Below are 13634 nucleotides of genomic sequence, written 5' to 3' on the forward strand. Positions count from 1 at the left end.
AGGAAGTACCTTTTGCCCGAGAACAATTATTACACTCCTTGACAGGCCGTTTCTTAGAAGCTTGGTCATGCAAAGGGGCGGTGTTAACTCCTGGTGAGGTTCGCGTTCTTCGCCGTTGAGGTTGGAATGTTGCAGGTTGCGCCAAGACTACGAAGCGGGTAATAAATAGGGCGATTGATAGTGGTGCCGATAATTTTATATTCAACTTATATCTCGATCTCGAATGTGAATGCAATGATTGCACCACTGATCGCGACGATCCCAGTCAGTGGACCAAGACCAATGTATCTGGCGGCACTGACGGGAACCATGCGCATGTCTTCCGTGGTGGCTTGAATCATCGGCGTAAAGTACCAGGTCGAGGTGACTCCAAGCCATAGCATAACCCATACTAGTCCAATAGACCGTTTCCAAAGGGGTACAACGTCTTTTGTTGACCTCTTTGCTTCCATTTCAGGTTCGTTTCGGGGTTGCAAGTTTTTCCAAAGCTCTTGTACGCCATCTTCCAACATGATTCCGATCACAAATGCGAGATAGAATGGTATTGAACCAGACTTTTCCGTCGGAATACTCTGCAGCATATCAACAATGACGTGGAATACCGCAGAGACGAGAAAAACAATAGAAATATTTGTATATCGCTCCAACAATGAAGATCGCGTCAATTTTAGGACATCCCGCGAAACAAAATTGCTAATAGATGTAAAGGGCCGGCGCATAAATTGATGCCAGAACTTCCTGTATAATATGTCAGAAAAAGGCCATCTCACTGATGTATAATTGATCAAGCTCACCCCCAAAAATCGCGCAATGTAAACGCATCACCCATTCTCCCCCAGGCTGGCGGCCAGTCGGAGGGGGAGTCAAATCCAATCCCCACGAAAATGATTGACAAAACTCGGTATGCCAGATCACCAATCAACCGATTCACTACAAACCAGATAGACAGATGTGTGCCGATCCGTTCTACCCATTGGCCCGCCGGCACAGTCCATTCAATTGCTGACGACACTGGTTCTTGAGGGTCATTTTCCAAAGCCTGCTGCTGTGCTATAGTCTGAACAATATCAAGAACAAGATATTGCCATGCTGCAATTGTAAACTGCCGCAGAAGAAATCGCCCTCTTCGTGGGACCGCCATACCCCGTCGGGTGTAATACTGCGGATGAGAAGGCACATTTTTGACCTGCCATGGTGTATTGACGGCACGAGTCTGACCAAGCAAGCGAAGTGCCGTAGTTAATTGAGATCCACAAGTTTGAATACCCTTCGCACCACGCGAAATCTCTTGGCTGTCCATGGAATTGATCAGCAAAAAGTTCAGGGCTTGCATAGTCACAATAATGAGCTGAGTTATTGCCTGACACCATTCTGGACTACCGGACGCGCCGAAGGGTCTGATAAAGCGACTGACTACCCATACCATGCATGGTACGCAAAGATAACGTAAGGGGGACCCTTTGCGCGTGGTGATGAGGACGACGGCGGGGACTGTTATCTGAATCGCGTAGAAGCACCCGAATACCAGAATGTTCGCGACTGTAGAGTCGTAGAATCCGTACATTTTGGCATTGATCTCGACAATTTGGTGTTGGTGTCTGGGTGAAATCGGAAAAATCGATGCTTATGCTGCGATTACTTTTGAACCCCACCGCGAGTACCACCGAACATTCCATCGAGAAATAATGTATCACTTCCGACTCTATATTACCATTTTTTAGGATTTTATGCAGAGACCATATGTAAAATAGCCAAAACACAGTCAAAAAAAAAAAACCTCGTGAAAAAGAAAGGGCAATGTTAAAAGGACCCCCTCTCTACCTATCTAAGCCTAATTAGGGAAGGCGTAGTATATGTATTTCACGGTGTCTTTTTTAGTACAGTGACACAGCAAATGTTATAACACTATTGGACGGACCGTTTTTTAGACCATTTTTTGGACCGCATTTTAGACCCCTATCGTAAACCGAAGAGTAAGTCTATATCATCTTACTTTCTAAACGTTTTTGCTTTAGTGAGTGCTTTTTATAGAAGATAAGATTTAACTATCACGGCGTGGCGTCTAGGGTGCGCACGCGTATAATTATACGTACTAAGTAGTATATATATATCGGTCCTAGGCATGTCAGCCGTCAGGCTGATATAGTGGTCTTTTTGGCCTAGTTAGTATACGTGTATTGACCTAGGTGCAAGTCTTCACACACCCTACAAGGCCTATTGTCTTCCTCTACGCCCTTTTGTTCATTTTTACTAGGGAAATACACCATGAAATACACATACTAAGCCTTTCCTAATTAGGCTTAGACAGGTAGAGAGGGGATCCAAATATCAACAAGAGGGGCCCTTTTAACATTGCCCAAAAGAAATTCATAGGCCACCTATAGAGCGCACACTCAATGCCCGACCGCCACTAATATCTTCACCGTCCAAGAATCTGATCACGGTGCTTAAACCGCCCATCACGCTTAATCTGCTCATAGAAATCCGTCGCAAACTGCAAATGATAAGGATCACCCAACTCCGTAAACAATTTCACGGACAACTCCTGATCCTCCAAGATTTCCGAATGATTGAAGGGCGAATAGATGTATCGCCGTTGAATACTAGGCATGTTCTTATCCCAGCCTTCTCCGACAGCCACTCGAGCAACAGAGACAGCTTTAGAGTCTGTAGCGTATGCCTGTGGCTTACCCCGAAAGATGTTTCGGGGTACTTGATCAAGCAGCAATATCAAAGCCAAGGCCCCTTCGCCCTCGCCCGCTCGTGTCCATGAGTCCAGTTCGCCACTTCTTGCGGCCTCATAGGATGTTCCTAGGTTCTTGCGGACGTAGGCGTCGTCTGCTGGGCTGCCGTACCAGAATGACTTTTGCTTGAGATAGTCGCGGGATGATTTGGAGCCGAACCAAAAGGAAAGGACGTTTTCATATGTTTTTGTAGTCATCATTCGATTCATAATCGACATCCAACTTTCGAGTACTGAGCGTTGTTTAGGTTTAGGTGATGGTCGCTGGACAGGGGAATGGGATGCCTTCGGTGATGACGTCATATGCAGCCATCTCGGGGAAGAGAATGGACAAAAAAGTACTTATCATTCATCATTCAAATCTATGTGAGGAAAGGGCCTTTGGCGAGTTTGTAAGAGTTGTAAATATGACCAATGTATAAATGCTTAGGGTTTTAGGATGGCTCTCGGGGGAACTGAAAGGACTCTCAAGCAATGGGAGGCGATGCTGAGCCAGGCTGGATTCCAGCTTCGTCGAACGTTTATTGCCCCAGGGACAAACTATGCTGCCATTGAAGCTTTTTTGATATAGACTAAATGGTCCGATTAAGAGTACTCTGCGTATCTAGGTGTTCGGGAGAGGAATGTGATCATTTAAATCATAAAATGCGATGCCTTGGGTGTTCCTATATTTATTAGGAGCGGCAAGCCTGAGAGAGAGGAAAAGGGTCTATTCATTTGAAGACACCAATCTAGAGAGGAAAGAAGAGAAGACAGACGCGAGCAAAACTACGACGTGCAACCCGTCCTGCTATACCGCCTTCATGACTGCAAACAAGGCAAACAGTGCAAACTATTGTCGACATCACACCAATAGGAATCCTTGACGCCAAAGGCGGTCGGTACCTCTAAGTCACGTGCTTAATATTCTCCGAGGACGGCGGCCGTAGCCTAGCGGCAGTATCTAACGCCGTCCTCGCCAGGGTTCAATGCCCGGCACTCGCAGACCGAAAAGAACAACAATCTTTGGAAACCGGAGAGAACAGCTGCTCTCCACATTTTTTTTTCACTGTGCTTGTCTTTTCGACCTAAAGGGTGACCCTGCCCTTAACCTTGAGCCTCAAGTTGTATTCCACTCCCCACAGATGTGCCCGGGAGGTCTCACATCCATGCATCTGTTGGCTATTTATGCTGCTTCATCGGAGTCTGGATTTATTAGAACACGCTAGCATTAACTTTAGTGATTCTGGCCGACGATCTTTTGTAGCTGAAACAAGTGTCCTAGTTCATATATGATGTACTGAAATAACTGAAAACGTGTAGAAGACGAAGCAATCACGGCTAATGTTGTTCTTAGGCTTGTATCAGTACTAGCTCCTGGACTTTCAGACGTAACCTAAACGCAAATCTCTGTCAAACCTCACGTGTTTTCACGGTGATCATGGAATTGACAAACAAATAGACCGGTTGGCCGGGATATAGGATGAGGTGCATATATATCGCGAAGATTTCCTAGGGATTTCAAATATTTTCTCTATATTAATCGAAGTCAATGCCTAGCTACAAGGGTCGCCAAAAAAGACCCCTAAACGATGCCAATAGAACCATCGAGACACAGGAATGATATCTGGCCAATAACAACACTGGAAATGATAAGCGCGCTTATAGTGGATCCAAATTGGTCAATCACAACACGTCTCTAATTTGCCTTTATTGCAAGCCCCCTGCTTCCGGCGGGTGATTGATTGCTTTTTCGTGTCATGCTCGTTCTCTTCTTTGCTTCTTCCACTGCTGAATATCCCCGGATGGGTGTTCATCAGATCACTCGAAATGCCCGCAGTGCAGCAATTCTCCAATCTTCTTAGCCTCAATTAAACAAATGATGCCGGACATGCAATCAGATTTAGGCTCAGACTGCGGGACCCTTCGGGAGTCCGACCGCGATCTCCGTTATCAAATCCCTGAATATCAGCCGCTCCTAGACGTCGTGCCCCAGTCAGACACGAAACGTGTCGACCCTCACGGAGTTCTCATTATTATATGCACTATTTGCTCATTATTCATTTGCTGCGCCCTGAATGGATTGCTCATGCTCAATATCGCGCAAATATCGTCAGAACTCAAATTAACCCCTGGTGTTGAATTATGGTGAGTCCCCACCCCAATGACTATTATCCAGAGTGGTCATAGGCTACAATGAATATCTCAATCTGATCAAACTGTTAGGCCAATGTCCTTGTTCTTTCTTACGCAGGGCTGCACCTTCATTCTGGCGGGATCATTGACAGATATCCTAGGCAGCCGAAGGGTGTTCCTATCAGGTTGCTTTCTGCAGACTGTTTGTTACCTGGCTACCGGGCATGCTCAAAGTGGTGCACATCTCATTGCTTCTAGAATTGTGTCCGGCATGGCATACTCAATGTGCTTCCTTTCCTCCATGAGCATTCATAGAGAGAATCTGCATGTTGGAAAGTTGCGTGATTTAGCTTTTTCCTCTATCACTGCATGCCAATATGTCGGCCACGGTGCGGGAATCATACTCGCTGGGCTCCTTTCAGTGACTACCGGCTGGCGATCAGGCTTCCATTGTGCTGCAATCGTCAGCCTATGTGGTTTCCTTCTCTCGATATGGACCATTCCCAAACAAGCTGAAGAAACCAAGGGTATTCCGTGGCGAGAGTTATACGAAGATATTGACTGGCTTGGGACTTTGCTAGCCAGCTTTCTTGTGACACTTTTGTTCTTTGCGTTGGCGTATGTATACCCAGCTACCCCCATTGACTTTCAGAGACCACATTGTACTGACGGCTCGGATAGTGTCATTACAAACCATGTTGCAAAAATCTGTAAATCAGGTCTTTTTATCCCTCTCGCTCTTGGGTGGCTTTTCCTAGTGGCGCTTCTGTTTTGGCATGACTGCTGGGAAAGAGACAGTACACAAGGCGTTCAAGATTCACTTTGGACGAACGGGCATTTCATATGCATCAGTCTGGTTGTTTTCTTCGTCTACTTCTCTTTTCACTCATCCTCACAACTTGTTGTCCTGGTATTTGAACGAGTACAGGGTCTCTCGGTTCTTCAATCTTCTTGGAGATTCCTGCCAATTCCAGTTGCTGGCGCACTTGGCAGTCTGATTACAGGGAAGTTCCTGCCGCGCCTTCGCGCCAACAAAATCCTTGGGATTGCAATCACCATGTCGAGTCTCTCGCCATTTATTATGGCAATCTTCAACCCGACGTCATCGTACTGGGGATATGAATTCTTTGCCGTTTCACTTAGTTCAATCGCGCCGGGCGCCATCATCCTTATTTCTAGCAGGATCATTGCTGAAGGTCTGCCTTTTGAGACTCAGGGTTTGGCGACAGGGGCCATTTGCACTGTTGCCATGGTCGGATCGTCTATTGGCATGTCGTTGGCTGGATTTATCTCATATGATGTGACCACATCTCAAAGTCCACTATCTGGTGAAAGTGCGTCTTTCGTTGAGTCCCCAGAGGCAATCATGAACGGCTATCGAACAGCCTTTTGGTTTTTGTTTGTAATGAACTTAGTCGGTCTCGGTATCACCCTGTGTTGTCTGCGGAAGATTGGATACTTGGGACGCGCATTAACATAGCTAGTTCATCCAACCTTGTTCAAATTCGGCTATCCAATGGCATCAATATTACTCCGTTCTCGGACGTTCATCTCAACAGCCGGGGTAAACACATGCGGTTGACATGCGCTCTCCCACTTCACAAGAATGCTTCTAGACTCGGATACAGCCTTCACCAGCAATTGGCCATAAAATCACCCTTCAACTACTACCTTCCCCTCTCGAGTACATAGGAAATGAATGACAACCCTATATGTATCCAATTACATTTCGCCTGAGTAACCATCCATCGGCTAATATCCCTGCCTAGAGTACGACAACGCAATCTCGTTAAGACGCAGTCAGAATAAATACTTTACAAAACGCCCATCATTTCTTAATCCCAGCCGATGGAAGTCCCACTTGAATCAACAACCATGACGCCTGCAATCCAAACTATCCTATTCCTCACAAGTCCCGAACACGGGCAATCAAACGTGGGACTTGCAGTAGCAGAAGAGTTCCTCCAGCGCGGAGAGTACGAAGTGCACATAGCCTCCTTCCATCCATTAGCAGCACGCGTCCAAGCAATCAATAACCAAGCTGATTTCGACCGAGTTGCACGCTTTCATACAATCGCAGGTCCGTCCATGAGTGAGCTTGTCGCTCGCGAGACACCTAATATATGCCATAAGCCCGGGATTGCAGGTACACTGGATGGCTGTGACAAGATTAATAAATCTGTTCTTGCCTGGAGTCCTGAAGAGTATCTGCGATCATACCGGAGTTGTCTTGAGATTTTGAAGGCTGTTCAACCGGTCGTTGTGGTTGTTGATCCGCTCTTGCATCTTGGCTTGGACGCTGCTCGCAGTGCGCAGATGAAAATCGTCATTCTTTGGCCTGTGCCATTGAAAGATGTGGTTATTATGGTACAACCCAAGCTTGGGATTCTGTGGAAATATCCTCTGTGTGCCACCATGCCGTATTTCAAATGAGTCAAGGAAAAGCTGACTTTTCTTGTTTAGCACGGGGTCAGGCTACCCTTTCCAACTCCCTTGGCACTTAATTCTCTCAAACATATACATGGTCCTCTGCTTCGGTATCATCGTCCGCCTCGGCAAACCAATGCGGGAGCTTTTGAAATGCCGCAAGAAAGCAGGGATCATGACACCATTTCCTCATCTGCTGCCCTACTGCGCAGAGCATTTACATCTATCGCCCTGCTTTCCAGCAATGGATTTCCCACTACATGTCCCCGATAATGTGATTAGCTGCGGACCAATCCTCCGACCTCATTCATCACTAGCAGCAAACGACCCCTCCCTAAACGCATGGTTGACAGTACCAACTATTCTGATATGTCTCGGGTCCCACGTCCAAGCCCTAGAAAACGATGCGATGCAAATGGTACGGGCTATCCAAACGGTCTTCAGTAAATACCCCGATATCCATGTCCTATGGAAGCTGCGATATGATTGGGAAACTTCGCCCCGAGTTAAAGCCATTCTCGGACCACTGGTTTACTCTGACAAAGTGAGAGTGGTCTCGTGGATCCAGCCGGAGATTATATCGCTCTTGGAAAGCGGGCATATAGTTGTCTATGTGCACCACGGCGGGGCAAACTCGTTTTTTGAAGCGTGCAAGTAAGTTTTTGTTAGTTTCACAGTTGACCAAGAAAGTATAGCGCTGACTACCATTTTCTAGAGGAGGCATTCCACAGGTTGTTCTCCCACAGTGGTTCGATACGTATGATTGTCCGTCGCGGGTAGAGTGGCTTGGAATTGGCATGCATGGGAGTCGCAATGTGGCACCGAAGATAGGGGCGTCGGAATTCTCTTCGGCTTTATTGCGAGTCCTGAAAGATAAGGGGATCCAGTCACGGGCTAGGGCCATTGGGGATCTTTGCAAGGCGACTGAAGGAAGAGTTGTTGCTCATGATCACATTGTAGAGTATTCAAAGAAAGATATTGCAGCATTCGGGGGGTTCAATCGCGCGTTGAAATATGGGACCTGAGTATAATTGTTGCAGGACAGGGGATTCAGAAATCGAAAAATGACAAAGTTCCAGATTAACACCAACATAATAATAATAATAATATGACCAGCCTGAAAGAGCCATCGTTATCCATAAAGTCAGTCGTCGAGGTCATACAAGAAATGCAATCCCGAGCACAAAACACCTTTCCAGAGAACACGGTCACACAGTCGATAACTCTCTCAGAACACGTCGGACATCCTCGCGAGCACGGCTCAACTCCTCGTCCACTGTGCCATTGGCGTGCCGTGCTTTGACTTCGTAATGTAACTCAACCAGCTCCTTTGCACGACGGAGATCATCTTTATCAGTTGACGCGCTGGAAGCCTCGGCAGATTCTGAGCTTGCGATATTTTTATGCACATTGACTAAGGCGAGTGCCTCATTGTGGCCCTGTAGGATGTTATTAGATTTGTCATTCTGTGTGGCTCCTTTCTCTGGGTTACAGCTTGCGCGCGTTTGTCGGCATGCGGAGCCCCTCATCGAGGCTCTAACCCAGAAGAGTGGCGGGAACACTTACACAGACGCGGAGGGAATTTATGTCTGATAAGATTTCTGCTACTTGCATGATGATGTGGTTATTTGGCAAGTTGTTGACGAGGGTTGGTCGAGTTGCGATGGACTTGCCACCAATATGGATGTTGTCTTGGCAGACGCAAGGTCTGTTGTATAGAGTGGCTTTTCAGGGTCAAGGGCCACAGCGATCGTTGTTTTAAAAGTTTCAAATATGAGACCCGATAGATTAATTAACACTTAGAGCATTACTCCTATACTAAATTTATTTTACAAGATACACGTTCAGCTATGAATGTCGCAAATCGCGTCCCGGAGCGTGCCAGGTGGGTCCGGGTCACTCCGCAACTCATCGGCTTTTTGCTTGTCACTTCTTGCAGCGGAAGACGCGTTTAGGCTGAGATATAAGTTTATCGACCTGTCTGGAATCATCGCTCTCGATAAACTTACCGGAATTCAAATATGGTTGCAAGCGCAAAGGCAATCCAAGCCTTGGGGAAGTTCGCGTCTTGCGACGTAAGCTCACCTCCCACTACACACCCCGGACGAACATGGTTATTAACCCACCTATGCAGATTGGAGATGCTCTCGTGAAACTGGGACTCCGTCATGGAGGCTATCTTTCCGGTCTCAAAATGTACAGCCCAGGCTCAAGCGGTACCGTCGCCAAGATATTCGGACCAGCATACACAGTCCGGATGGTGCATGCATCGGACAAAACCTCACCAAACCCACCTCACCACTTCGTTGATGCAATCCCAAAGGGAAGTGTGGTGTTCATCTCCCAGCCAAAGGGTCTCATCAGCGCATGCTGGGGCGGTCTGATGAGCACGCGAGCAAAGAAGCTCGGCGCGGCCGGTGTTGTGATTGATGGTCGTTTCCGGGATATTGCTGAACATCGCGAAATGAATATTGGGCTTTTTGCTCGTGGTTTGAGCATTCTTGGTTCGAATACCTTTACCCGATCATCGGAGCTCGATGTGCCGGTTGAGTATGAGAATGTGGAGGTTGATGAGAAGGTTACTATTACCCCTGGTGACTATATCCTTGGTGATCAGGATGGTGTTGTGGCTGTGCCTGTCAGCTACATTGAGGAGTGTGTTCGTCTCTGCCAGGAGCGATTGGAGATTGATGAGGAGACGAAGAAGTGTCTCGATGCCGGTGAAGAGATGGGCCCTACAATCAAGAAGCTGCGGAAATAGGAGTCTCTCTCCTCTATGAACTTTCTATAATGTCAGAGAATGACGCCCCACTCAGGAAGTCCAAGCTGCGGACTCGACACTATACGTACTTCAGCTCGGCACGTCTTCCGATCTTCGGAGCACCAAGCCGACATAAGGCTTGAGTCATTTGCGCCAGTAACACAGGGTATTTAGTCAGACGTTGGTCAGACTGGCAGTAAGGTAGCAAATACTGGTGTTATTTATGTCAAATAAATAGCCTCAGATGAAGTCCATCCTAGAGTAGGCAACATTGTAGGAGTGTCGCTGTCGGCTTTAGTAGCATTGGTTTTTCCTATTGAGCTCCAATTTAAATCCTAGCTTGATGAATGGATTTGAAAATAACCTCTTCATAAAAAACTACTACAAATAAACAAACTAATTCCAACGTGAGCGTTCTATAGAGCTGGGTAAAAATACAAGCGGTCGGTGCGGAAGCCGATGACAGTTCTCCGCATTGCGCTCGGAGAACACCCGACGTCTGAAATTGACCTCCCTTCCTCTCCAGCTCCCCGACGACTTCTCTCCTCCTCAATCGCAGTCCTCTCCCAGTCGCACAACCTCAATACCCTACAAAATGGCTTCCATCCGCGCCAATTGCCGCAAGATCATGTGTATCGGCCGTAACTATGCGTGAGTGTCCCCGCGCCAAGTCTCGGAAGTTCCGACAGCAGCGCTGGGCGTCAGCACACTGCCCTGGCAAAATACTAACATGTCTGGATTATTGCAGCGATCACATCGCCGAGCTGAACAGCGCAACTCCCAAGCAACCCTTCTTCTTCCTCAAGCCCTCATCCTCCATCCTCCTCCCGGGCTCCGGACCCATCCTCCGTCCCAAGGGCGTCAGCCTCCACTATGAAGTCGAACTGGGTCTGATCATTGGCAAGACCGTGCGGGATCTCGATCCGAATGATGAGCAGGGCGCACTGGACGCGATTCAGAGTGAGTACAACCGCAGCCTCTGAACGGCGTGCACGATAGCAATGACCGGGACACGAGCAGAGACATTGCGTTAGACCAGCAAATCGTTAACGGCTTCTTCACCCATAGGCTACATCCTCGCCATCGACATGACAGCCCGCAACGTCCAAGACGAAGCAAAGAAGAAGGGTCTCCCCTGGTCCATCGCCAAGGGCTTCGACACCTTCTGTCCGATTTCACAGGAAATCGCCAAGTCGCGCATTCCCAACCCGCACGACGCATTTCTGCGCTTGAAGGTCGGCCAGGTTGAGCGCCAGGCTGACTCGACTAGCCTGATGCTGCACCGTATCCCGAAGCAGCTGGCTCAGATCTCGCGCGTGATGACCCTTGAGAAGGGTGATATTGTTCTGACTGGCACGCCGAAGGGTGTTGGGCAGGTTCAGGCCGGTGATGTTATGAGGGCTTCTATTGAGGTTGATGGGAAGGAGATTGAGGAGGGTCGTATTGAGGTTGAGGTGCAAGATCGTGAGGGGCGGTATGAGTTTAAGGAGACTTAGATTTGTTCTCTATGTTGATTTATGTTGTATATATTGATTAGAATATAAAATTAGCAGATGCGTTCATGTTTCTATGGATGCTACTGTGTTCATGTGTCTCATACGTGATATGTGATCGACTGTTATGGTTTTAAACTCCAAACGTAGCCGCCTCGGTCACTCCACGTCACCCACACCCAATATCTAAGACTTGGTCTGTGGGCTAGATCTTTCTCTACAGCTTCAGTCTGTGTCATTGTTCCGGTTTGGGACATGTTTGATATCCTTGCCGTCAAACACTATGACTTGGCCAAACCCTGAGTCATGACGCAGTTGACCTAATATGGTGACTTCAACATACCATCAGTTTCTAGAAATTGATTTAAAGGCCATATCAACCACATTACAGGATTATCAACTGCCATCAACTAAATCATCATGCCATACCTCAAACTCCGCGATGGAGCCGAGCTCTTCTACAAGGATTGGGGCAACCGCAATGGCGCCATCATCACCTTTTCCCACGGCTGGCCCTTAAGCAGCGACAACTGGGAAAACCAAATGGTATACTTGGCTGACCACGGCTACCGTGTCATCGCACACGATCGGCGTGGCCATGGACGATCCACTCAGACTTGGCACGGAAACAACATGGATACCTTCGTCGATGACCTTGAAGAGTTATTTGCGCATCTTAAGATCAAAGACGCAGTCATGATTGGACACTCCCATGGAGGAGGAGAAGTCACTCACTACCTCGGAAAGCATGGCACGAATCGCTTCAAAAAGGCCGTTCTTGTCGGTGCCGTGCCTCCTCTTATGCTGAAGACTAGTGCCAACGCCGAGGGGCTCGACAAGTCAGTTTTCGATTCGTTCCGACAGGCCATGCACAAAGACCGTGCACAATTCTTCCTAGATGTCCCCAGTGGACCGTTCTTTGGATTTAACCGACCTGGTGTGCAGAAGAGCGAGGGACAGATCCGGAGTTGGTGGCAGCAGGGAATGAATACTAGTTTCAAGTCGGCTTATGACTCTATCAAGGATTTCTCGGAGACCGATTTCACGGAAGATCTTAAAAAGATCAACATCCCAGTCCTAGTTCTTCACGGCGATGACGATCAGATTGTTCCTATTGAGGCTGCTGGACTCAAGTCGGCAAAGCTTTTGCCTCAAAGCAAGCTCAAGATTTATAAGGGGGGATCTCACGCAATTCACAACATCAATGTTGATGAAGTTAACAAGGATTTGCTCGACTTTATCAAGTCATGAGTACTGAGTTAGGGCAATAAAATTCAACGTACATTCCAATGTTTACACGTAGAATATGAGGACCTGTGGAATTGACGCCGAAAATGACCGCTTTCTAAAAACGGCCGTCTTTCCATACGTAACTTTGGACGTCGAGCCGCCGCTTAACCGCCTACAGCCCTGGAACACTACCGGCTGTGACCCGCGGGTCACCCTCAAGGACCCTCGGACCGACCCTCATTTGGGCGGGTCCGGATACAACCCAAAGTGGGGCTGGGTTGGGTTGGGTTCGGTCCGGGCCCAATTGGGTTTTGGAGAAGTTTAAATAAAGATGGCCGGTGAGAAAAAAGACGGCGCCTCTCGGCAGGAGGTGGTGGAAGACGACATGATTGCTAAGGCTGCCCGAATTGATGACGGTCTGATTCCGTACTTTTTGCATGTCCTGATATAAGGTCAAAAGCTTTCTCAGTTTTGACATTCTTTGTACCATGGTTAGCTGGTAACATAGCTAGCAAAACGACCAGTGTGTCAGACTGCTGTAGACAGAAGCCATGTATGGCTAGGAACTACAAATAGGCACGAGATAGGTAGCAGGGGATCTTTGTGATAACAGATAGCAAAAGTTTCCCTTCCTTCGAGCTCTAATCTGCGAGAAATCAGATTTCTTCTTGTGACGTCGGAGACAAATCCTGTAGCAAAAGAGACTTGACATTCATCGAAACCAACTGATGGAAAGATATATCGAAATTCAAGCAACAGAATCACCAAAAGGGCGTCCTCACTGTCAAGAGGTAACGAAAAGGTAACACCCAGTTCTTGTTTTAAGTGACTTTCCTTCTCCTCACTTTTATCAATGTGTCTGGTG

General features: G+C 47.6%; 8 protein-coding genes across 8 annotated transcripts; 5 read left to right on the forward strand and 3 right to left on the reverse strand.

Annotated features, from left to right (window-relative positions):
* Nucleotides 1–206: 206 nt before the first annotated feature.
* Nucleotides 207–1564, reverse strand: PENARI_c006G09833 (wax synthase family protein; the record flags this gene model as incomplete). The annotated part of the gene is made up of 2 exons (XM_022630562.1): nt 207–738; nt 795–1564. The coding sequence occupies 2 exons, from the start codon at nt 1562–1564 to the stop codon at nt 207–209; spliced, it is 1302 nt and encodes a 433-aa protein (XP_022489693.1).
* Nucleotides 1565–2419: 855 nt separating this feature from the next.
* Nucleotides 2420–2941, reverse strand: PENARI_c006G07035 (DUF924 family protein; the record flags this gene model as incomplete). The annotated part of the gene is made up of 1 exon (XM_022630425.1): nt 2420–2941. One exon carries the CDS (start codon nt 2939–2941, stop codon nt 2420–2422), a length of 522 nt encoding a protein of 173 aa, XP_022489671.1.
* Nucleotides 2942–5915: 2974 nt separating this feature from the next.
* On the forward strand, nt 5916–6338 carry PENARI_c006G00500 (uncharacterized protein; the record flags this gene model as incomplete). The annotated part of the gene is made up of 1 exon (XM_022630111.1): nt 5916–6338. One exon carries the CDS (start codon nt 5916–5918, stop codon nt 6336–6338), a length of 423 nt encoding a protein of 140 aa, XP_022489876.1.
* Nucleotides 6339–6733: 395 nt separating this feature from the next.
* On the forward strand, nt 6734–8162 carry PENARI_c006G09263 (uncharacterized protein; the record flags this gene model as incomplete). Its single annotated transcript, XM_022630529.1, has 4 exons — nt 6734–7263; nt 7322–7939; nt 8001–8042; nt 8117–8162. The coding sequence occupies 4 exons, from the start codon at nt 6734–6736 to the stop codon at nt 8160–8162; spliced, it is 1236 nt and encodes a 411-aa protein (XP_022489718.1).
* Nucleotides 8163–8493: 331 nt separating this feature from the next.
* Nucleotides 8494–8899, reverse strand: PENARI_c006G02820 (uncharacterized protein; the record flags this gene model as incomplete). The annotated part of the gene is made up of 2 exons (XM_022630223.1): nt 8494–8724; nt 8852–8899. The coding sequence occupies 2 exons, from the start codon at nt 8897–8899 to the stop codon at nt 8494–8496; spliced, it is 279 nt and encodes a 92-aa protein (XP_022489764.1).
* Nucleotides 8900–9306: 407 nt separating this feature from the next.
* On the forward strand, nt 9307–10046 carry PENARI_c006G07601 (RraA family protein; the record flags this gene model as incomplete). Its single annotated transcript, XM_022630448.1, has 2 exons — nt 9307–9360; nt 9420–10046. The coding sequence occupies 2 exons, from the start codon at nt 9307–9309 to the stop codon at nt 10044–10046; spliced, it is 681 nt and encodes a 226-aa protein (XP_022489908.1).
* A 595-nt stretch (nt 10047–10641) lies between these two features.
* Nucleotides 10642–11542, forward strand: PENARI_c006G00604 (fumarylacetoacetate hydrolase family protein; the record flags this gene model as incomplete). The annotated part of the gene is made up of 3 exons (XM_022630118.1): nt 10642–10697; nt 10795–11006; nt 11115–11542. The coding sequence occupies 3 exons, from the start codon at nt 10642–10644 to the stop codon at nt 11540–11542; spliced, it is 696 nt and encodes a 231-aa protein (XP_022489473.1).
* Nucleotides 11543–11959: 417 nt separating this feature from the next.
* Nucleotides 11960–12790, forward strand: PENARI_c006G09364 (alpha/beta fold hydrolase; the record flags this gene model as incomplete). The annotated part of the gene is made up of 1 exon (XM_022630533.1): nt 11960–12790. One exon carries the CDS (start codon nt 11960–11962, stop codon nt 12788–12790), a length of 831 nt encoding a protein of 276 aa, XP_022489927.1.
* Between the last annotated feature and the right edge of the window lie 844 nt (nt 12791–13634).

Source organism: Penicillium arizonense (genome assembly GCF_001773325.1).
Source record: "Penicillium arizonense strain CBS 141311 chromosome Unknown PENARI_contig006, whole genome shotgun sequence".
Classification (NCBI taxonomy): domain Eukaryota; kingdom Fungi; phylum Ascomycota; class Eurotiomycetes; order Eurotiales; family Aspergillaceae; genus Penicillium; species Penicillium arizonense.